This window comes from Varanus komodoensis, unplaced genomic scaffold (assembly GCF_004798865.1).
Source record: "Varanus komodoensis strain SLA01 unplaced genomic scaffold, ASM479886v1 scaffold15, whole genome shotgun sequence".
Taxonomy (NCBI): Eukaryota; Metazoa; Chordata; class Lepidosauria; order Squamata; family Varanidae; genus Varanus; species Varanus komodoensis.
In genome coordinates this window covers 9,084,779-9,107,304 of record NW_025335440.1, presented here as the reverse complement: position 1 = coordinate 9,107,304, position 22,526 = coordinate 9,084,779, and the positions used below count along the sequence as shown (strand labels likewise).

Genomic DNA, 22,526 nt, shown 5'->3' with positions numbered 1-22,526 from the left:
AGCCATGAGAACTAGAAACTTGGTCATGCATTGTTGAAAGCCAGTCTTTTGCTTGAGGTCTCGATTGCACGTGGGGAGCCCTATATGACGAGCAGGGCTGGATAGGAATGTGGCAAAGTCAACCACTGTCACAAAAGTTTTCTGTTGCATTTCCTTCTTTCATCCTTAGCCTTGAGAGCTGTCCTTCCTTGCTCATTCCATAGATGGTAGTGAAAGTAATGCCGTGAGTCAGATTTGGGAGAAAATGTGCCAGCTGTGCACATTCCACCCTTCAGTGTGTTCTGCATAAAAACCCAGAAATGTCTAACTTGGTGTTCAAAGGACAACACAGACTCCAGCCAAACCAGCCTTCCCCAACCTGGAGCCATCCAGGTATTTTCAGTGCAGCTCCCATAAGCCTAGGCCAGCAGGGCAAATGGGCAGAGATTTTGAGAGCTCTAGGGCAAAATTCTGTCAGGTACTTAAAAAGGGACAGCATTGCCTACTTTCTCCTTATGTATCTTGATTAAGAGGGTGCAGTGAAAACTTGTTATGGCATTAAGGCATCGTACTGGATGCACATGTGGGAATGGGCTGTGGAAGCACAGAACTAATCCTGTTAAAGCAGGAGTAGGCAGAGAGTCAAATGGCAGAATAGGAAAAGTCTGGGGCAGGGCTCATTTCTTTTCTGTATATTTTAGCATTTTAAGCCTGCTCAGTGGTAAAGTTCTTTCTCTTCAGAAATAAACAGGGCTGAATCTCTTGCCAGTATTTTCAGATAGTATCCCAACCACCAAGCCTGTGCCGGTCTACTCACAAGCAAGCAGGGTTCCTGCCTACAAAACAACAAAAATGCTCACCTCGGGTCTGTGCATCTGAAAATTCCCTGGACACAAGGTATATTTATACCTTGCCTTTTTTCCTTTTTCCTTTCTTTCCTTCTTTTCTTAAAGAACTCAAAGTGGCTTGCATCATTCTCCTTCTGCTGTTCTCAATCTTATCCCCACAGCAACAACCCTGTGAGGTAGGTTGGTCTGAGAGTCTGTGACTGGCCCAAAGTCACCCAGTGGGCTCCGTGGCTGAGCGGGGACTGGAACCCGGATCGGCTGAGTCCCAGGCCTGCGCTCTGAAACCGGCTCTTAAGGTAGCCTTCTTCCTCAAAAAGCTTTCCAGCTGGGCTCGATTGTTGGTGGAACACAACTGAGCAGACACGCACTGGCCCCGAAGGCAACATGTTTGTTTGTTTGTTTGTTTAAAACATTTCTATGCCGCCCCATTCGCCAAAGCCTCGGGGCGGCTCACAACATAAATTAAAATATAATACATTAAAAATATAAAACAAATTAACAATATAAAATAAGTCGCCCTGGCCAGATAAAATAAGCAAATAATATTAACAATTAAAAGGACGTTTAAATAAAAAGGTCTTCGCCTGGCGCCGAAAAACAAATGACGATGGCGCCAGGCGGACCTCTCTGGGGAGCACATTCCATAGATTGGGCGCCACCGCAGAGAAGGCCCTCCTCCGAGAACCCACCCTCCTGATTTCTTTCACGGAGGGTTCCCGGAGAAGGGCCTCTCCCACAGATCTCGAGGGGCGGGCGGGTGGGCGTATATGGATGTTGCAGGCACCCCACTCTTTCAGCCCCACCTAATGAGGAGGATTGTCTCACCTGCTCTCTCTGCCATCTTCTACTGCCGAATGCTGCTGGTGTTGGCACGTGTACATTGCAGCCGGGTCCCAGAAGCACTGGGGATAAGAATGGCAGCATGAGGCCCTGTGCTCTTCTGGGCCATCAGAACAGCTGACCGAAAAAGAGGTGGCTGGTTTCACCTGCAGTGGCCCCCCCAGCCTTGTGGGACTCCTCGTTTGAGCACGTGGCCGAATGCTGGTGCGATCTGGCCTGCAGACAAGCCGTGGAAGAGCAAATGAAGGCTTGTATGCTCTTCACCTGTGGATGATCCCATAGACCTTGGTGCTCCCCCCCCTCCTCTTAGTTGTCTTTTTTCTAAGCCTCATTCATTCATTCAATTTATATCCTGCCTTTTTCCCCAAAGGGCTCAAGGCAGCTTACATCCTTCTCCTCCTCCATCTTATCCCCACAACAACAACCCTGTGAGGTAGGTTGGGCTGAGAGTCTGTGATTGGCCCAGAGTCACCCAGTTGGCTCCATGGCTGAGCGGGGACTCGAACCCAGGTTGTCTTGAGTCCCAGTCCCACGCTCTTAACCACTACGCCACGCTGGCTCTCAGCCTGGAAAACTGCATTTCCCATGCCATCTGAGATCAGTGGATGCCCATGTATATATCCAGGCCACAGCTGAGTATTATGTCGTTGTTGTTGTTGTGCCTTTTAAGGCTGCCCTTGCAAGGAACCTCCGGTGGCAATCATAGTCCTCCTCTTCTCCATTTTATCCTCACAAAAACAACCCTGTGAGGTGGGTGAGGTTGAGAGTCCGTGACTGGGCCAGAGTTGCCCAGTGAGCACAGCTGGGTGGCAACTAGAACCTGGATCTTCCAGGTCACAGTCCAGCCACATGGTCTCTCCTTTGGAATACCTTCTTTGCCATTTTAGCTTTCTGCACCTTTTCCAGCTCTGCAATCTCAGAAGAAACTGGAACTGTACAGAGATATTTCGATGTGATGCACTGAAAATTTATATAGTGGCATAATGGTGAAGGGTGTTCTATTTTAAGTCTCTAATCCTAATCTATATTTAGGAATTTGCCTGTAAATAAACTGCCGTGCTTTATTGTTGTGGATAATAATAAATGATAGTCATCATCATCATCATCATCATCATCAATCTTTATTAAACAAACACACCGATTGTTATTCCAAGGCATAAGCAGAGACGTATTTAAAACAATTTCTCATCGTTTGGGGATTGCTTATGCTAGTAGTGTGCCCTGCTGGCCCCAAGATCTTTAGAAAATAACACTGACAATAATATTTTTGAACAGTTCCGTAGTACATTTTTAAAAACAACACACACACACAACCTCCTATGCTTTGGCTGGCAGTGCTCCCGGAAACTTGCTGAAAGTTAGTGTGGTGGAATCTTTTTAAAGAAAAGAGGGGGGTTTTTTTCCGTTCAGTTCTTTTTTATTTTGCTAGTTAAATTCTCCAAGCTTGGCATGTTGCTTCAGAGCCACTCAGCAAACAAAGGAAAGCTCCATTTTTCATAATGCTGAATTGGGGTGACTTTTGTAGACTGACCTGCATTCAAAAATAGCAGTTTAAAAACCGATCAAATTGGGTTGTGTTGGTGTTTTTCATAAACAAATTTAGGGCCGGAGGGGAACAGTTGTGGCTTTTCCAGAGACATTCACACAGTTGCACTGACACTGGGGGGCATTAGCGTGAGTCAGACGGTATGTAGATACCGGCAAATCCATCCCCTTGATTACTGTCCTTGGGAAAAGTGCTCTCATGTTAGTGGAAATGCACAGAGCCATTAAGCCACTGGCGTCTCTGTTCCCTCTGAAGACAATAGGGTTCCACAAGGGCTTGTTCGCATCCATGCAGCGACAGAGTGAGAAATTAAGAATTAGGTGTTTCGGCCAAGCAGATACAGTGGGGACTGATCTTGCTTACTCCCACTCTTACCTAGAGACCTGGATGAGCTTTTCAGGTTGGGGGAAGCAAGCGGGAGGCTCAGGTGGGTGGACTGGCGTTGGAGCTCAACCTGCATCATAGACCAGGGAAGTCTCTCATCTGCGTCCTGGTTGGTCACCCACACGGGGCGGTGGCACAAGGAATCTAGCCCAGCAGCTCCTTCTGCTACACCCAGAAATGCACGGGCAAAAGCCAGACCTGGTGCCTCCATATTGCCTGTGCAGATGCAAAAGGGGCCCCATTAGTATGCCTGAAAATGGTGCAAGAGCAACTGTTGAGTAGGGACTTGGCTCCGTGTTGGCCTGTGCAGATAGGCTTCCGCTAGCCGGGTGGCATCTAGTTCCACCTACCGATTGCACATTTATTCATTGAAGAACATGTATTCTCTGTGCACAGATCCCATACCATATGGGCTACCTGGTGATTAGATCAGGGTATTTGTATATGCATTGGATACAGATTTAGATATATTTGGAATAGACCCACTGAGAGCAATGGGATGTAAACTAGCAATGGCTAACTTAAGCCCCATTGATTTCAGAGAGAATACCCTAAGTAGGACTGGAGCACAATCCCCAACTGGCTTTGAAATGTAAAGTTAGTATGTGAACAGCCACTGAAACTCAGTTCTGAGATAGTGGCATGTTTTGGGTACCTTGACACTTCTTAGAGAGAGGCTATCTAAGATTTGGAAGAGAGCGTAGATGAAAAAATGAATAAAAATATACATTTGAGTGAGAAAATGCAAAAGCTGAAGAACATTTCTTAGCAAAGGGTCATTATGAATCTGCTTTATCAAACAAGATGTAATACAGATATTGATAAACATGGGATATTTTCTTTGCTGGAAGGTGGGCACACCTCAAGTTTGTAGAAGTAGAAACATGTCTAGAGGAGGAAAAGGCAGGGAACCCCCTTGCCTACCCTTGACAATCTGATGGGAACTGATCACATCCAATGAGCATAGTATGTGGGCTGAAAGTTGCAGGGAGAAAAAATGGAAAATGTGGTGCGTAGGATGGAGTGGCGCCTCCTGAACGAAGACATGTCTCTTGGTTTGCAACCCTGCGGAGAAGCACTCTGCGCTGCAACTTTTCTGTTGAAGCCTGTGTCTTTCTGTTTCTAATTCTGTTTGTATTGTGGGGATTTTTCATATGATGTCACTGGGATCTGGACTGAGTCCTCTAAGTCATTGCCCCAATTTAGATTTGTGAACTTGGAGCCTTCATTTGCCTCATTTTACCTCTTCCTTAAAGAATGTGCAGCAATTCGGCAAAATGTCTGTTCTCAAATGGAGCCGCGTGGTTTCTCAAATAGGAAGTCAGAACAAGAGAAAGGAACAGTTTGTTTAGCCTCAGATGTCCACTTCAAATTATTGGCTTGAACCATCTCTCTTCCTCCTGCTCAAATCCCTCAAAATAAATTTGAATAAATAACCTTGTTCTTGCCACCACTGGAGTCCAAAGATGCCTTGCGTGTTTGTGACATTATTTTTAGATTGCATCTGTTTTATCTACTGTTGTCATAGGCATTTGTGGACATTTTATCATTTTCACTGTGGCAAAAGTTCAGAAAGGAAAGATGCAGAATCTGATTTCGTTTGTTTGGGAGAATTTACCCAAACTGTGGGCTAGTTCAGATGATTCGTAATTCATCTTAATAAACAGGCATTTATATGTGCCAGCATTTTTGGTTCCAGTCACCAGCACTTGGATCTGCTCTTCTCAACAGACGCAACCCAACCAGGGACTGTTCCTTGAACAATACTTTCCTATTTTCATCCATACCAGGTTCAGAAGCCGTTAACTGTAATTGTATGTAATTCAAGGTGTTAAATCTTAAGCCCGTGGGTTAAATCCAGCATGTCTAAAGTCCTGTTCTAGCCATTGGGTTCCTGAGAATGTCACACCCTTTTCCTGTGATCAGCCATGACTTGGTTGCTTCTTGGCTTTTGCACAGTTTCTTCCCAATTCGGAAAGGCTGAAATATCTCTGCTAAAGCTTAGTTACTTCATTGAGTGCTTTAAGCTGGAATATTCCGGCATTTTCAGTCCTGTTTTTTTCTTTCTTTCTTTCGCCTTTGGTGCTCCCTCTGGGGTGCAGCTGCTTAAGTGTATCCAAAAATGAATTTGACCCCAAGGAGTTTTGACAATAACGCTTGTGGTGTAATGTGTCATTTGTTTCGGCATACAGGAATGGCACTTCACTAGCACTTCTTGAAAAGATTCAGCCAACAGCTGAAAAAATAGCCTGTTCCTTCAATAATTTTCTATTTCAGGTCAGACATGGCTTTCTAGTTCAGCAAGACAGCATGAGCTCAATTCATACAAACCATGATTTCTGATTGATCTGCAAGTCAGTGGGTTTTATGTAATGATGTTTCGGTGTGATGTTTAAATTAATCTAAACCATAGTAGTATTTGTTTCTCTCCTTTTAAAGTGATGTGAAGGAGTAGGAGTCCAGGGAAAACAGGAACAGAATGGTCTACAGTTTCCAGCTGTATGAAGTTGTGGCTATGTTTGATCTGATATACTCAGAACTTGTACTTATCTCTGAGCTGTGGCGAGCCACAAGTCTCATAATTCTTTCCATTCTTTCTGTTTTAGGGGTATCCATTGCAACTGAAGGTTGTCAAGGCACAAACACGCACAGTCAGTGGGATACAGACCTGATGAGGATACAACCATGGGTAAGGCTCTCTCTTCCCAGTTGTATTGTGTGTGTGTGTGTGTGTGTACGTGGAAGTGCAGGCACATGTACAGTGTGAGTTCTTAAGCTTTCCATCACTTTGGAGCATTGGGTACATAATGACTCAAGTGAAATGACCAAAAGCAGAGCTTGCCTTTGCCGCTGGGTGTTACTCTGGTTTAATGATTACGCTTTCTCTTGGGGGCAGGTAGCACAGCTGGGCAGATCCCATGTTCCATGCAAGGTGATGCCTGTGTCTTTCTTGCCCCCACCCGGCATTCCTGAGACCAGCCACCACTCTGGCCTCAGCCACCCTATTTATTCTCCCCAAATGCAGCATGTCAGAGGTTTAGTTTCTGTTACATGATGTGCCTTTTTACTAACTCGGGGTAAATTTGGGGTAGGAGATGCATGTGGGGAGATGTGGCTCAACCCCAGGATAGATATACCTACGAAGTTTGGGGCCTGACAACAATTTTGACTGAAGGAAAACAGAAACGGGCCTTTTTCATAAAAAGGACTTGCTGTTCCCCTTTTTTTGTGGTGTGTTGAGAATGAGCACTGTAGAAATGTAGGAAACTGCTGTATGTCCTTGGTCTGTGTCACCCATTGTTGTCAACACTGACTGGCAGCAACTTCTAGGTTTCAGGCAGGATTTTTTCTAGTCCTACATGGAAATGCCTGGAATTGAGCGTGGACCCTTCTGCATGAAAATGACCAAAAGCCTCTACCTGTGTAGCTGCTCTACAGGCCAGGTGAACAAGTACAGAAGTTACACAGCTTCTTAAAGAGCAGAATATAAATCTCTAAACTACTTTCCCTGTTCTCATCACCACACGGCGCAGCATCTCATACCATTTCAGTTTGTGGGTTCTGCCAGTGCCCCATCCTGCAGCCCTGGTTGCAGGGGTCTGCTGTCAGTCAGACCTTGAGCTTTGGTCAGGTTAGGTCAGGTTTCTCAGGTAGGCAAGGAAGGAAAATATCAGCTGCAGCACATGCTCCCGATAGGACTGAAGCATCAGCCAGGAGAGGATTGAGACAAAGCCTTGAGTGAGAAGGCGCATGCATTTAGACTGGTCTGCTTTTCCTCTGTGCCAGCCTTCCCCAGCCCTGTGGCTTGCAGGCACGGTAGGAGTGCAACACCCAGAATTCTCACTCGGTGGCCCTGCTGGATGGAAGTTCTGGAAGCTGCAGTCCAGATGCCTCTGAAGGCCACCAGGTAGGGGAGGGCTGCTCTGTGCTGAGAGACCTGGCCTCTGAAAGGGGCTTGGCTTTCTTTGAGCAACCTCACACTGAAACTGCAGGAGCGGCTGTGGCGTGCAAGCAGAGTCCAAGGGTGGCAGGCAGCTGGCTCTGGGTGCAAGGGAGCCAGTCCTAGGATCTTTGTAGGGGCTGCTTTCCTGAGGTCATTGGCCGGACCCTTTTCCTGAGCTTGTACTTCTGGAGCCTTCTTGAGGACAGGGATAGAAAGTGGGGCTCCCATGCTCAGTGCCTTTGGAATTGAGACTGGTGTTGGCTGCCATGCAGGCTTCCAGGGGTTGCACATCTGGGCGGGCCTGATAGATCGGCCCACAACACAAGTCACAGATGTGCGTGCCTGCACACAGATGCGTGCACATGCACACACCTCTCTTTGCTGGGTTGGCAGGACAGAGGTGCTGGGAAGACTAATTCCTCATGCATCTCATCCTCAGTGGTGTGGGCATGGGATGGGGGACGAAGACACCTGTGGGGAATGCAGATGAGGAGCTTTTGGAGCTCTCCTGTGACCCTTGTCATGACAAATTGGTCTCTGGGCTGGGGGTGATGTTATGACAGAAGAGAAGAATGAATCTCTTTCTATGGGTCCCTGAAGCAAATGTATGAATTTGAAGGCTGAAAAGGAGCAGCGTAACAGGTGGAGAGCTGTGAAACTTGATCTGTGTAACTCAGAAGCAAATAAGTACTGTTCACCTGTTTTCTCCAGCTTGGGAACTCGTTACTTGAGGGAGAGAATAAGAGATTGTATTTTGGAAAGCAATTGATGCTCAGAAGTTGGCTTGGTGGTAATTGTGCACATCTTTGTGCTGGAGTCTTGTGACTTTAGAGCACTGCGGTTGGAGGAAGGCCTGTCGCTTTCTGTAGACTAGACTGCGTTGTGTTGGAGTTTGTGTTGGTGTCACCTTTGCAGGGTTCAGTGTACATCAGGTTCAAGAAAACATGCTTCAGGTATTTTCTGAACATAGTCTAGAAGTGGAATGTTTCATCTTTGCGTAACCCCTGCTTCCAGCATTTCCCTTTATCTGCAAGGAAAGGGACATAAACCCTGCACCAATTGTTGTGTTGCAATGCCAGGCCTAGTAAAGCCAAGTTAAAAAAAACAAAAAACAAAATCCTGTTTTTGCATGTTCTCGATTACAAGTGTGCACATGTACTGGATTGAAACAAAAAACCTTAGATCAGACTTTCTTCACCAGAATGTCTTCCAAAGTGTTGGACTGCAACTGCCATTATCCGTTGGGTGACGTTTTGCTGGGAATCGAAAGTCAGCGCATTTGGAGAGCACCTGGTTGGGAAAGGCGGTTTTAGTTGTTTGGCACAGAGTCAAGATGTATCATGGAGAAGTTCCAATTTATACTAAGAGGAATTAGCGCATTAAATGGAGGGCAAAGCTGAAGTCAAAAGAATATATGCTTATTGCAGAATATGAGAGCTTAATTAAAGTGTGACTTTCATACAGCATGGAAGAGTTAGGTGGACAAACACACACAAGTTCAGACTAACAGCTGCTGCACTAGGCCAGATAAATGCTTTTAGAGATGCTAGATAAAGTGGACCATATTATTACTATTATTATTATTTACCCATAGCTGAAGCTCTCTGGGCAATACATGAGTACTTAGGGATCTGGGGAGGGCGTCTCTGTCATCCCAAGGGCCATATTCAATTTTGGGAAGCGCATAGGAACCGCATGGCATTGGTAGGTGGGACAATTAGCTTTCAGCTTGAAGTTCTTACTGTTGCTAAGTGTTAGGAAAGTAATTTCAGACTTTTTGGAATGAGGGCAGAACTGCACGGACGTCTGGGAAAACACCGGGCAACTCGTGATCAGGGGAACGAGGGTGGGGCAGGGGAAGGAGTATGGCGTATGTGGATTACCAGAGCACCAGGTATAACCCCCGGGAGGGCAAGATTTGGCCCTGCAGTTGCCCACTCTTTTATTGAGGAAAACCAATAGGAGCACAATAGGAAAGGTTACCATTTGTGTCTGAGACTTGACATAAAATAGGAATGGGCAGTGCAAGGGGTAGAAAGGAGAGCCAATAGAGGGACAAGTGAGAACAGGAAGAAAGAATGGGGAGCTCAGGTGTGGCGAAAGGGGATTTACAGAGGCTTTTCTCTGTCGGGCTCATGCTGATTGGGGTGTTTGGCCGGTGGGCTACCTGCCAGGGCTGTGAGGGCCGCTGGAAAACCAGCCTGAGGCGAATCGTCAAAGGCTGCAATGAGGACCAAAAGGTACGTACGCCTTCCTAGGACTGTTTGAGCCCTGGATGGACTGAGAAACAAAACTGAGGTCCCCTCAAGCTCTTTCAAACTGGCTAGAAAGAGAAATGACCTGCTGCTGGGGAGGAGAGTAAACTGGAAAGGACCCGGATGGATTAGGATGGACTCCAGCCAGAGCTGGACGCCTTAATGTCTTTTTTCAAACTTTTGATTAATAGCAAGCTATCCTAAAACTGGCATGGGAACCTCCAGTACATAGACCAGGGGTGCTGCCGATTCCCCATGCAGCCCTCCAGTTTCTTTCCTGGTAGGGAAAAGCCCTTGAGAAGAATTACAGGAAAAGCTCCCTTTTTGGTATTCAGTTCCTACTCAAAGGTAAGAAGCTTTTCTTGCTGGGCAGAGGGAGTGTCGCCCAGGAAGGAAGCTGCTGAATGATTCAGGCTTGCTTGCTTCTGAGTAGACATGCCGAGAGTTGAGGTTTGGGATGCTCTTTAAAGTTCTCTGAGTGATTCATTTGTGCTTATTTCTGAGTAGACATGCAGAGAGGTTTGTTGTGCTAACTTCTGAGCAAATGTACTCAGTTTGATCTACCTATTTCTAAGTAGACTTCAAATTGGTGTTAAGAATCAAATGTCACATTCTTAATTGGTATTAAGAATCTATCTCCCCCCCCCCCGCCTTTTGCCATGGTGAAAGATGAAATGTGGCCTCCAAACCCTTTGCCAGACTGAATCTGGCCTTTAAGCTGCGAAAAGTTCCCCTGCCCTTATCCTTAAGGGGATAAGAACAAATGGGGTTCTAGACTGATGTTGACTTTGACACAAAACTGGGTGAGATAGCTAATACCCTGAAAGACAGGAATAAGATTCGAGTGATCTTGATAGGATGGAGTGCTGAGCTGAAAACAGCAGGATGAAATTCAGTAGGGGCAAATTTTCTGCCCCTAGGAAAAAGAAACCAAATGCATCGTTACAAGATGGAGAATACTTGGCTCAACAAGACTGCAAGTGAGAAGGCTCCTGGAGCACAAGCTGAATATGAGTCAACAGTATGAGGTAGCTGCAAAAAGGGCACATTCTGTTTTAGGCTGCATTAATAGAAGCATCACTTCCAAATCATGGAAGTACTAGTTCCTCTTTACTCAGCATTGGTTAAACCTCATCCGGAGTACTGTGCCCAGTTCTTCCTGTCTGTTACAGCAATACGACAATGAAACCAATTACCTAGGGAGGCCGTGGGCTCTCCCACACTGGAAGTGTTCAAGATGCAACTGGTTAACCATCTGAGAGGGATGGTTTGTTTAACCTGGAGTCCTGCACTGAGCGGAGCGTTAGACCCGATGACCCTTTGACCCCTTGCAACTCTCCTATTCTATGATTCTGTGCATTTTTCGTGTACTGGCTCTTGTTCGAAGTTCCTGTCCTTAATAGATAACCAATGCATTTAACACTTTTGGTGCTTGTGAATGGAGATCCCCCCCCCCCCCGCCCGGGTTCTGGAGTGGCTGATCCAGGATGCACTCTGGAGAGTTTATTAGAATAATAACTCAACAATTTGAAAGCCTTTTGCCAATTCTGGAGTTCCATTGCTTTGTATACCACTGAGAGTTGCTTTAACCAATGTAATTAAAGTGTTGTTGTTGTTGTGTGCCATTAAGTCTTCTCTGAGCGCTGGTGACCTTAAATGGATTCCTTCCAAAATCTCTTACTCTAGACAGCTTGGCAGTAAATAATAAGTGAAACTAGCTTCTGTGCCTTACTGATCCTAAACCATGCTTAACTAGCATGCCAGGAGAAGAGGAAGATTGTAGAGTCAAGAAGCACAGGGCACACCTCTAAAATAATAGTGCTGTTGAACTCCTTGGTAACAGTCCCTAAATATTAATTATAATTGAATTAACTTTGCTCCCACAGTCTCGATTACGTGCTCCTAAGAGATCCTACACCATACCAAATGATGCAGGGCGGCGACCTAAGCACACTTAGTGAAGAAATCATCCTAGTGTTTATTTTTAATCAAGATGGAGTGGATTTTTGATCACCATGTGGGTGGTGCTTTGTGGTATAAATAGAGTCTCCTTGCTAATTGCCTAGATTGACCTACTGTATTGCATATTCTAGATCGAAAATCAATCATACAGAAAAAAAGGAAAGCCATAAAGCCAGGTTTCCCACAATTTGTCCAAAGTGAGATTGCTGAGGGTCAAAACATTCTCTTGAATATTTATGTTTAGCTTTTTTGTTTTCATTTCTACTCTAGAGATGTAGGGATGCTGTCTGAATCTTAAAAGTACCCTGCTCTTCATGGTCCTGATCCAGACTGGTGCCTCCTCTAGAGTAAAAATGTAAAAATAACTGTTATATCCACATTTAAAGTTACTGTTGTTACATGTGTATGCTGCTCCATAGCCCATAGGGCTCTCTGAGCAACTTTCAGTAAAACAGAGCTAATACAAATTCAATACAAAATACAATAATATAATCAAAACAAAAATACAAAATACAATATTAACTACAAAAGCAATGCAAAAATCAAAACAGGAATATTTGTAATCTGCTTTGATTCTCCAGTGCAGTGTAGAGCTGATGGACCTACTTTGGAATGTGTCTTTCTGATTTAATGCTGCATGTTTTTTCTGGACCTCAGTAAAATTTAGTGTCCACTAGGCTACTATAGTAAAAGCCTTAATGATGAGAGCTGAAAAAATAGAGAGAAACTAGAGTGAAAGGTTGGGGTTAGTTTAGTTTGTAGATTAATCAAATTAATTAATTAGTAGAGGCAGATTTAATGGGTTGCATAGAGAACTCAGTGTACATGTTGACTTTTTAAAACATTGTTTTGGTTCTAGTGTAACTGTAACAGGAAATGAAAAATAATCTATTCAGCTGAGGTTGTTCCCTTTAGCAGTGTCCAATATCTTTTTACTTAATAAACTCAAAAAAGGTTTTTATCTCAAACTTTCGCCAGAATCCTTCAAAAGTGCATTTAATTTGAAGTTTGGGTAATAGGTGCATTTATATTTTTAATAAAGGTGCAGTTCGTAAAAATTTAGAATTTTTAACTTCTAAAATTTACATGCATGCTTAGATAAGAAAAAAGCCTAGAAGTTGTGTTGGCAGAGAGCATGCTGAGAGTTGTTGGCCTTGTTTCTGTCTAAGCATGTTTAGACAGGGTTGTCCCCTTTCTAACCCCATGTTTAGGGTTGTCCCCTTATGGCTGAAAAGGCAAATGGTGCGGCAACTAAAAATAATGTTAGTTGGTGGAGAATGCTACGAGAGTCACACTGTACACAACAGAAAGGTGCACTTCTTAAAGAGTGGATGGGACTACAACTCCCTTAATCCCCCATTTCTGCTGCTTGGGGATTATGGGAGCTATAGTCCCACCCATCTGGAGGGTAGCACAATATGGAAGGCTGAACTCCTATTAGGAAATTATATATATATATATATAAATAAAAAATAATTTGGCAACCTGAGTGCCTCATGGCTACATGTAAACATTGTTACGACAGCTCTCCTTTGTCATTCACTGTCTATGGCTGAAGGGGTGACAGACCTGTCCTGTCAAATGGAGTGTCCAGGGTATGGGGATCTGAGGTAAAATATGCCATGGATCTTTCTTTTAAATCAGCTTTCCCCAACCTTGTGCCTTCCAGACATATTTGGACTGCAATTCCCAGAATTCTCAGACACTGGCCCTGCTGGATGGGAATTGGGAGTTGTGGTCCAAATGCCTCTGCAGGCTACCTGGTTGGGGAAGGCTGAGTTAAATCACCTCAGACAAAATGGCCAGATGGGATAGTCTGGGCCCGGCACAAAACCTCTGGATTTGTGCAGAGCAGAATTTTGCTGTAGCTGCGTCCCTTTTGGGGTTGCAAAAAAATGAGGCCCGAAAATGGAGCTCAGTCGTACCAGCATGAGTGTCCTTGCAACCAAGACTGGGCCCACTGCTGGCTGCGCACGCTGGTTTGTTGTCGGGCCACATGCCCGAAGCCACTGCGATGCATCGCCACCTTGAGGAAGAAGTGTGGTGGAGCTGCCATGTGCATTTCTCAGTGAGGCCTGTTTCTTCTTTCATGCAACAAGCCAGAGGCATAAAAATGTTGATGCAGCTGCTTTGCATGACGACCTCTGGTGTGTGATGCTGTCCAGAGCAAGAAGCCCACCTCTCCCTCCCGCTTTCCCTCAGGCCTGCTAATATTGTATTTTGGAGGAGAGTGCAACAGTTGCCATGGTGACGCCTACAGTTATGTATTTTTACTATAGCAATAAGCAATAGGGGAACCCAGCCTGGGAAAGAGGGAGGGAAATCCCTAATTGGGAGCACAAATATCAGCCCGCTAGTATCGGAGCGAGCGAGCGTGTGTGTCCAGGAAGAACAGCTGTCCAAGTATTTTCTTACTATAGACAGTGGGGTTTTTGGTTGCCCTCACTGTGTCTAAGTAAATATCTTCCTCCTTTAAGGACCCACTCCTGCTGTTTTTCCATATTATGTTAATTATAAATAGTGAAATGCCTGTCATGGTGATAGGCAGTGGCAGCAGATGAAATCTCGCATTGGCAGCTATTGGGATGTGGTGCAGAGCATCGCGGTGCCTCGTCTCCCCAGTGCAGGATTCCTATCAGATGATCCAGAATGGACAGTCCTTAAGTTGCTGTGCGTGGAGCTGCCCTTTAAGACGATCAGGAAGCTTCAGCTGGTGCTGAATATGGCCTCCCCTGTGTTGATGAAGGCAATTCAGTCTGGTCCTCGAATGACATCTGGAAATTCAAGGGCTGCTTTCGACCTCTAAAGCCTTAAAGCATGGCTTTCAGATGTGGTCCCTTGTGGCTGCCATGTTGCCTGCAGGCACCTCTGGCAGAGCCAGTGATGTGGTCTCTAACATGGAGCCCACAGGCACCCCAAACCAAATTTTATTTTGCTGAATTTCCCCCAGGTTAAATATGCATACATGAGTTTGTATAAAATGCTTACAACTTGCTCACTAGTTTGCATAGGCTGCAACAAGAGAGGCAGTGTGGCGTAGTGGTTAAGAGCGTGGGACTGGGACTCAGAGGATCTGGGTTCTAGTCTCCGCTCAGCCATGGGGCCCAGTGGGTGACTCTGGGCCAGTCACAGACTCTCAGGCCAACCTACCTCACAGGGTTGTCGTTGTGGGGATAAGATGATGGAGGAGATGTAAGCTGCCTTGAGCCCTTTGTAGGAAAAAGGCAGGATATAAATCGAATGAATAAACAAACAAACAAACAAACAAAAGTGGGCCAAATAGCCAAATACATATCCATATGAAGTTAGTGACAATAGACCACCCATTCATATATTGAAAGTATTGTAAGGTCCTTAAGCCATTGCATTATAGGAAGTAAGTGTGTATCCTTATTTTATTTTTATTTAATACCTTTTTATTCAGGCATCATTTTAAAAATTAGTATTTTAATGGTTTTAACAGTCACTTTTGATTTAATTTATTTTATTGGTTATATATTGTTTTATTATGTTATGATATTGATTGTTTTATTGGATTCTGATTTTAATTGTTGTAAGTCGTCCTGAGATGTTAAACATAAAGGATGGCATATAAAAGTTTTAAATAAATAAATAGTTTATAACACTAGCCTTTTTAGTAGTCAAAAGGATGCAGAGAATCCATTCTCCTTTCATTTGTTAATTTCCATGAAGCAGGCAAATTTAAAAGAGCATGTACATCAGTACATATTAAAGACTGTTCCAGTACATACTTTATCTGTATAACAACTTCCTCCCAAGAAGAAGCAACATTGGATATTTCTAAAACATATGTTTGAAAGAACCATTAGTAATATTGCAGTGCCAGCCATTAGCTCATTTTGCCAATGATGATGATGATGATGATGATGATTATAACATTTCTATGCCGCCCCTTGCCGAAACCTCGGGGCGGCTTACAACATGATAAAATACATTGAAATACAATAGTACATAATAAATTACCATTAAATACAAAAATACAAAAAATACATTGATTTACAAATATAAAATTAGAATTATCAGTATAAAATAAAAATATAGGAGGAGAAAGAGAAGGAAGAAGAAATTGCCCTGGCCAGATCATATGTTTTAACAATTGAAATGATGTTTAAATAAAAAGGTCTTTACCTGGCGCCGAAAAACCAGTAACGACGGAGCCAGGCGGACCTCTTTGTGGAGTGAATTCCATAGGTTGGGCGCCACCGCAGAGAAAGCCCTCCTCCGGGTACTTACTCTCCTAATTTCTTTCATGGAGGGTTCCCGGAGAAGGGACTCTCCCGCAGATCTCAAAGGGCGGTCGGGCATATACGGACGTAAGCGCTCGTTCAGGTAGCCAGGACCCAAGCCGTTTAGGGCTTTATAGGTCATAATCAACACCTTGAATTGGGCCCGGGCTTCAATGCCAGTGAAGCTGACGGAGGACTGGAGTCATGTGAGCATAACGCCCCGTCCCCGTCAGCAACCTGGCAGCTCTATTTTGCACCAATTGAAGTGTTCGGACTGTCTTCAGGGGAAGCCCCACGTAAAGCGCGTTTAGTCTAGGCGGGAAGTCACCAGCGCGTGTGTCACCGTCGCCAGGCAGTCGTACTCCAGGTAGGGGCGCAGCTGATTAATCAGCCGAAGCTGAAGGAAGGCGTTCCTTATTAAAGAGATGTTGCAGGATCCAGTAGACGTGAACAAGAGTTTGGGTGAATAATACACCACGTAATAACGGAGGAACAATATCATTAGGTAGATCATGGTGAAAAACCATGAATTATGGTAACTTTGCAGGGTTGATTGTCGTGTTGAACCCAGTAATTGTGTTAAAACTGGATCTCAGACACACACACGCACACACACTCTGTTTGCCTCCATGAATCCCAAAGTGGCCTTCCCCAAGACACCCTTAACTCCTCGCAGGAATGCCATCCTCTAAAGCGGGCAGCTCATGCTCATCCGTTGCAGAACCTCATTATTGCACCAACGTGGGTGACACTTTCGTTGCTGTAAGAGAAAGTGAGGATAAAAGAAGTGCAAGCATGACGTGTTTGCCGTCATTGTTTGCTTTGAACAGCTGCAAATAGCTAAGGCTGGCTTTGAGCACAGAATACCCCTTTCACTGTTTTCGCTGAGGCATTCCTTCAGCAGTGACTTGGCAGTCCTCTCCTGGCTTGAAGGTTCTGCCTCCACACACAAGATCATCTTAAACCTCTTTCCTTTGAGAAGGTTTATCAAACTCAGTGGTGGTCCTGTTGTGTACAGCTTATGGGCCACTACTCCAGGGTGGTCTTTTCTAATATGTATATATAATAAAAGGAACATTTAATATACTATACTGTGCTTGCAAACCCTTTCCTCTTCTAGCCCCTACCATCTTACTCTCTAAATCTTTCAAAATGTGGCATTTTCCTCCTCTTTTCTGTTTTTCTTTTCCATTGTTGATGGAAGCAGATCCTTGGAACCTACTGCAAATTTCTTCTAACTAATAGCCTACTAGAGAAGCCAACAATAACAATGCTGTCTAGACCATCTGAATGTTGCTAAGTTATTCCTCTGTCTCTCCCTAATTCTCCCGCATTTGACAGCTAAGCTGTTTGGGTGGTCTGGCGTGACCCTGTTTTCTCATCCGGCTTCCAAACTCTGATGTTAAATGACGAACGCAAACTTCTCTCAGACTCTGTTTCCCTGCAGGATTAGGTGTGCTGGAGGTGTCGGTCACACTAGATGCAGGGAGAGCAGCCCACATTCACCCAGCTGGACTAATTGGAGACGGATCTGTGGCCGTGGAGTTCAGAGGTTGTGGCTGGGAAGACTGAGCTTAGGGTGGGAAGTGTTTTGCCCAGCCGATAAGGCATCAAGCTCTGGTTTCCCCAATTTCGAACTGAAATCTACTGAGTGCAGTTTTAGTCGATGCAATTTAGGTTTAGGCAGTAACGCGTTGCATGAATGGAGAAAAGAGGAGCGTTTCCGTTAAGCCCTGGCCACTCACTGTGAGTGCAGTAAAGGCTAGCTTTCCATTTCCTTTCTACAGTTGCTGGCTGCTGGCAGCTTTCTCCCTCTGCTGCTCAGAGAAGATCTGAGTATTATTTTTGAATGAAGGCCTGTGCGCGACGACCCGTATAGCGTTAGAAGGCCTTCCATGTTCAGCTCTCTAGGTATGCCTGCCTTTGGGAGGTTCTGTAATGAATGACTGTGACCACCCACCCAGACACTTCTCTTCTCCCTGCAGAGATGGTCTGCAGGACCGTCAGTTCTGGAAGTCTCCTTTCCACTTTAAGGGAGATTTCTTACATTTTTGTTTTGTTTCTGCATACTTTGAGGAAGCGCCACATATGCCAATGGCTCTCTCCTTTTTGTTTTTGTTTTTTGTTGGATGGTTGCATTTTTGGACAAAATGATCAGCACATTATGCTAGAGTTCTGCATTTTAGGGAAAGTTTTTGCTTCCTGTCTTCACTTCTTACTTAATTGTACCAGAGTTTGAAGCCCAACCATTTATTTATGCATTCGATGTATATGCTGCCCCACTAACCATAGGCTCTCCGGGTGGCTTTCATCATATTAAAATCCAGAACAACAACAAAAAACAACACAGATAGTGGGGAAATACCCATCATTGATTACATCATAATGTATTGTGAGGTAAAATTACAACACCTATCAAAGGTTACCCAGGGGCTTTCCCCCACGTTATTTCCTGTGCTTGCTTCCCCCTCTGAATAATCCTCTTGCTCTATAGTGGAATATGAGCCTGAAGTAGGACTGAGGAAATGTTATATTAGGGACACTGGCAACAATCCCATAATACTTTCTAGGGAATAAGCCCTGTTGAATGCCATGGCTGGGTTCACACAACAGGACAAACCATGGTGTGTTTTGCCTTTTTTAAACTGTAGTTGGTCTGTTTTGTATCCAAACCCAGTCCTGGTATTTCACCATGGTAAGTTTGGTCTTTACAAGCCATCGTAAGAAACTATAGTTTGTTCTATGGTTTCTCTATGCCATCATGGCTTGTCATGCCGTCTGAACCCAGGATCATGGTTTTCATAGGCCTGGCATCCAACTACCGCAAAGCCCTGGAAGACTGCTCCAGCCTCTATGTGTGCACCAGTGAGGAGGAGGCAGATGATCGAGGCAGGGAGCAGTGCATCTTGGGATTGAATTCCATGCACAATTGCTGATGGGATTTGTTCCAGCAGTGAGATAGTAGAAACCATGATATGGTAGAATCATCGATCATTTGTTCAGTGATCCTGGGAAAAACCCATGAAGTATGCTAACCATGCAGGGTTATTTATTATTATTTATTAAGTAAAGGCTTTTATATGCCATGCCATCATATAAAAATCTCAGGGCAGCTTACAATGCCGTAATTTATTTGCTGTGTTCTGAGCAGATGAGCAGACCTACCAAGAACTTGTTTAAAAATAAACAAGACTGAATCAGTCTGCAGAAGAAAACTTGCAGTGTTGGTCACCCGCATCAATTCACTGCTCTTCTTATATTAAATCTCACTCTCGTAACCCAGCAAAGGGGTGGGAAAAAGCTGCAATATTTGGAGAAATTTGGGTTGATAGATGGCTCATGTTTGCAATAACAAGGCAGGCGTTTATTTTGTAAATCCTCATACTTCCTCTTTTAAGTAAAGGATGAAAGCAAACGTTTTAAAAGGTCTGTTTTCACAGGAGTGCCTGTTAAAAGAGTTCTCAGGAATGACCTGAAAAGGGAAGTTGTGGTGTTGTAAAAGTCAGCAAGAGGGAGATGTCGCCGCTGAGGGGTGGGTGGGATTTGAAGCAGCCTCCAAGATGCAAGGGAGAGATGGGTGTGTTAGCTTGCAGTCTCCTCAGGGCCCTACCCAAGTGGAGATGAAGACAACCTGGGAACATCGTGTGGGAAAGAAGGGTTTTCTAGGGTTGCCCTTGCCCTGTTGAGCAAGTGTTCACCAGGGATGGCAGACAATAGGGATTGTCTAATGATTTCCCCCTCCTTCATGGGTCACTGCCTTGTCATGGGGAAGGGGCTTGCGTTGCTCAATGAAGCTATGAGCTATGCCGTGCAGGGCCAGCCAAGACAGACAGGTCATAGCAGAGAGCTCTGACAAAACTGGAGAAGGAAATGGCAACCCACCAGTATCTTTGCCATGAAAACCCCATGGATAGTACCAAAAGGCAAAAAGATACGACGCCGGAAGATGAGCCCCTCAGGTCGGAAGGTGTCCAATATGCTACTGGGGAAAAGCAGAGGGCTAGTACTAGTAGCGCCAGAAAGAATGAAGTGACTGGGACAAAGCTGAAAGGACACTCAGTTGCAGATGTATCTGGTGGTGAAAGGAAAGTCCACTGCTGCAAAGATCTATACTCCATAGGAACCTGGAATGTAAGATCCATGAATCAAGGCAAGCTGGATGTGGTCAAACAAGAGATGACAAGACTGGACATCAACGTCTTAGGAATCAGCGAACTAAAATGGACAGGAATGGGTGAATTTAATTCAGATGACCATCAGGTATACTACTGTGGGCAAGAATCCCTCAGAAGAAATGGAGTAGCCTTCATAGTCAATAAAAGAGTAGGAAAAGCAGTACTGGGATACAATCTCCAAAATGACAGAACGATCTCAGTTCGAATCCAAGGCAAACCATTCAACATCACAGTAGTCCAAGTCTATGCCCCAACCACTGGTGCTGAAGAGGCTGAAGTTGACCGGTTCTATGAAGGCCTACAACACCTTCTAGAATTAACACCAAAAAATGATGTCCTTGTCATCATGGGGGATTGGAATGCTAAAGTAGGAAGCCAAAAGATAACCGGAATAACAGGCAAGTTTGGCCTTGGAGTACAAAATGAAGCAGGACACAGGCTGGTAGAATTTTGTTAAGAGAATACGATGGTCATAGCAAACACTCCTTTCCAACAACCCAAGAGACGACTCTACACATGGACATCACCAGACGGTCAACACAGAAATCAGATTGACTATGTGCTCTGCAGCCAAAGATGGAGAAGCTCTATACAGTCAGCAAAAACTAGACCAGGAGCTGACTGTGGCTCAGATCATGAGCTTCTTGTTGCAAAATTTAGGCTTAAATTGAAGAAAGTAAGGAAAAGCACTAAGCCACTCAGGTATGACCTAAAGCATTTCCTTCAGCTTCAGCTGATCCATCAGCTGCGTCCCTACCTGGAGAACGATTGCTTGGTGACAGGGACACATGCACTGGTAACTTCCTGATTAGACTTCTGTAACACGCTCTACATGGGGCTACCCTTGAAGACGGTCTGGATACTTCAATTGGTGCAAAACAGAGCTGCCAGGTTGCTGACGGGGATGGGGCGTTGTTCTTATATAACCCCAGTCTTCTGTCAGCTTCACTGGCTTCCCATTGAAATCAGGCAATTCAAGGTGTTGGTTATCACCTATAAAGCCCTCAACGGCTTGGGCCCTGGTTATCTAAAGGAATGCTTGCGTCCATATATGCCCTCCTGCCCCTTGAGATCGGCGGCAGAGGCCCTCCTCCGGGAACCCTCCGTGAAAGATATTAGGAGGGTGAGTACCCTTCTCTGTGGTGGCGCCCTACCTATGGAATGCGCTCCCCAGAGAGGTCTGCCTGGCGCCGTCGTTATTTGTTTTTCGGCGCCAGGCCAAGACCTTTTTATTTAAAAGTTATTTTAATTGTTAATGTATTGATTGTATTATTGGGTTTTTCTGTACATGCCGAGATGTTTCCGGTTTTTTAAGTCTAATTATATAATTGTTCATTTATATTGTAAGCCTCCCCGAGGCATTTTGCAAATGGGGCAGCATAGAAATTGATTAAATAAATAAATATCCCTGATGAATATACAGTAGAGGTGACAAATAGGTTTAAGGAATTAGATCTGATAGACAGAGTGCCTGAAGACCCATGGACAAAGGTTCACAACATTGTACAAGAGGTAGCAACTAAAGCCATCCCAAAGAAAAAGAAATGCAAGAAAGCAAAATGACTGTTTGAGAAAGCTTTACAAATAGCTGAGGAAAGAAGGGAAGCGAAAGGCAAGGGAGAAAGAGAAAGATGCACCCAATTGAATGCAGAATTCCATAGACTAGCTAGAAGAGATAAGAATGCCTTCTTAAATGAACAGTGCAAAGAAATAGAAGAAAACAATAGAATAGGGAGGACCAGAGATCTCTTTAAGAAAATTGGAGATATGAAGGGAACGTTTCATGCAAAGATGGGCATGATAAAGGACCAAAATGGCAAGGACCTAACTGAAGCAGAAGAGATTAAGAAGAGATGGCAAGATTACACAGAGGAACTATACAAGAAAGAGTTTAACGTCTCTGATAACCACGATGGGGTGGTTACTGACCTCGAGCCAGACATCCTGCAATGTCTGGCTGTGAAAGCTGGACCATAAGGAAGGCTGAGCACCAAAGGATTGAGGCCTTTGAATTGTGGTGCTGGAGGAGACTTCTGTGAGCCCCTTGGACTGCAAGGCGATCAATCTGGTCAGTCCTAGAGGAAACATAGAAACAGAGCGAGTCAGAAGGGGTTTCCCGGGCCATCTAGTCTGACCTCTGGCACCAGCCGGCTCCGCTCACTGGTGAGGAGATCAACCCTGGCTGCTCTTTAGAAGGCCAGATACTGAAGATGAAACTCAAATGCTTTGGCCTCCTTATGAGAAGGAAGGACTCCCTGGAGAAGAGCCTAATGCTGGGAACAATAGATGGCAAAAGAAGGAGGGGACGGCAGAGGATGAGGTGGCTGGATGGAGTCACTTAAGCAGT

General features: G+C 44.8%; 1 protein-coding gene across 2 annotated transcripts in view; it reads left to right on the top strand.

Annotated features, from left to right (window-relative positions):
* The window catches only part of LOC123020993 (mitogen-activated protein kinase kinase kinase 3-like), a 103,913-nt gene that overhangs the window by 27,943 nt on the left and 53,444 nt on the right, over positions 1-22,526 (top strand). For both annotated transcript variants that reach the window (XM_044425338.1, XM_044425337.1), the window contains exon 2: positions 6,204-6,286. In XM_044425338.1, the coding sequence (XP_044281273.1) occupies positions 6,283-6,286 (4 nt within the window). In that variant the 5' untranslated portion in view covers positions 6,204-6,282. The remainder of the gene's footprint in view (positions 1-6,203; positions 6,287-22,526) is intronic.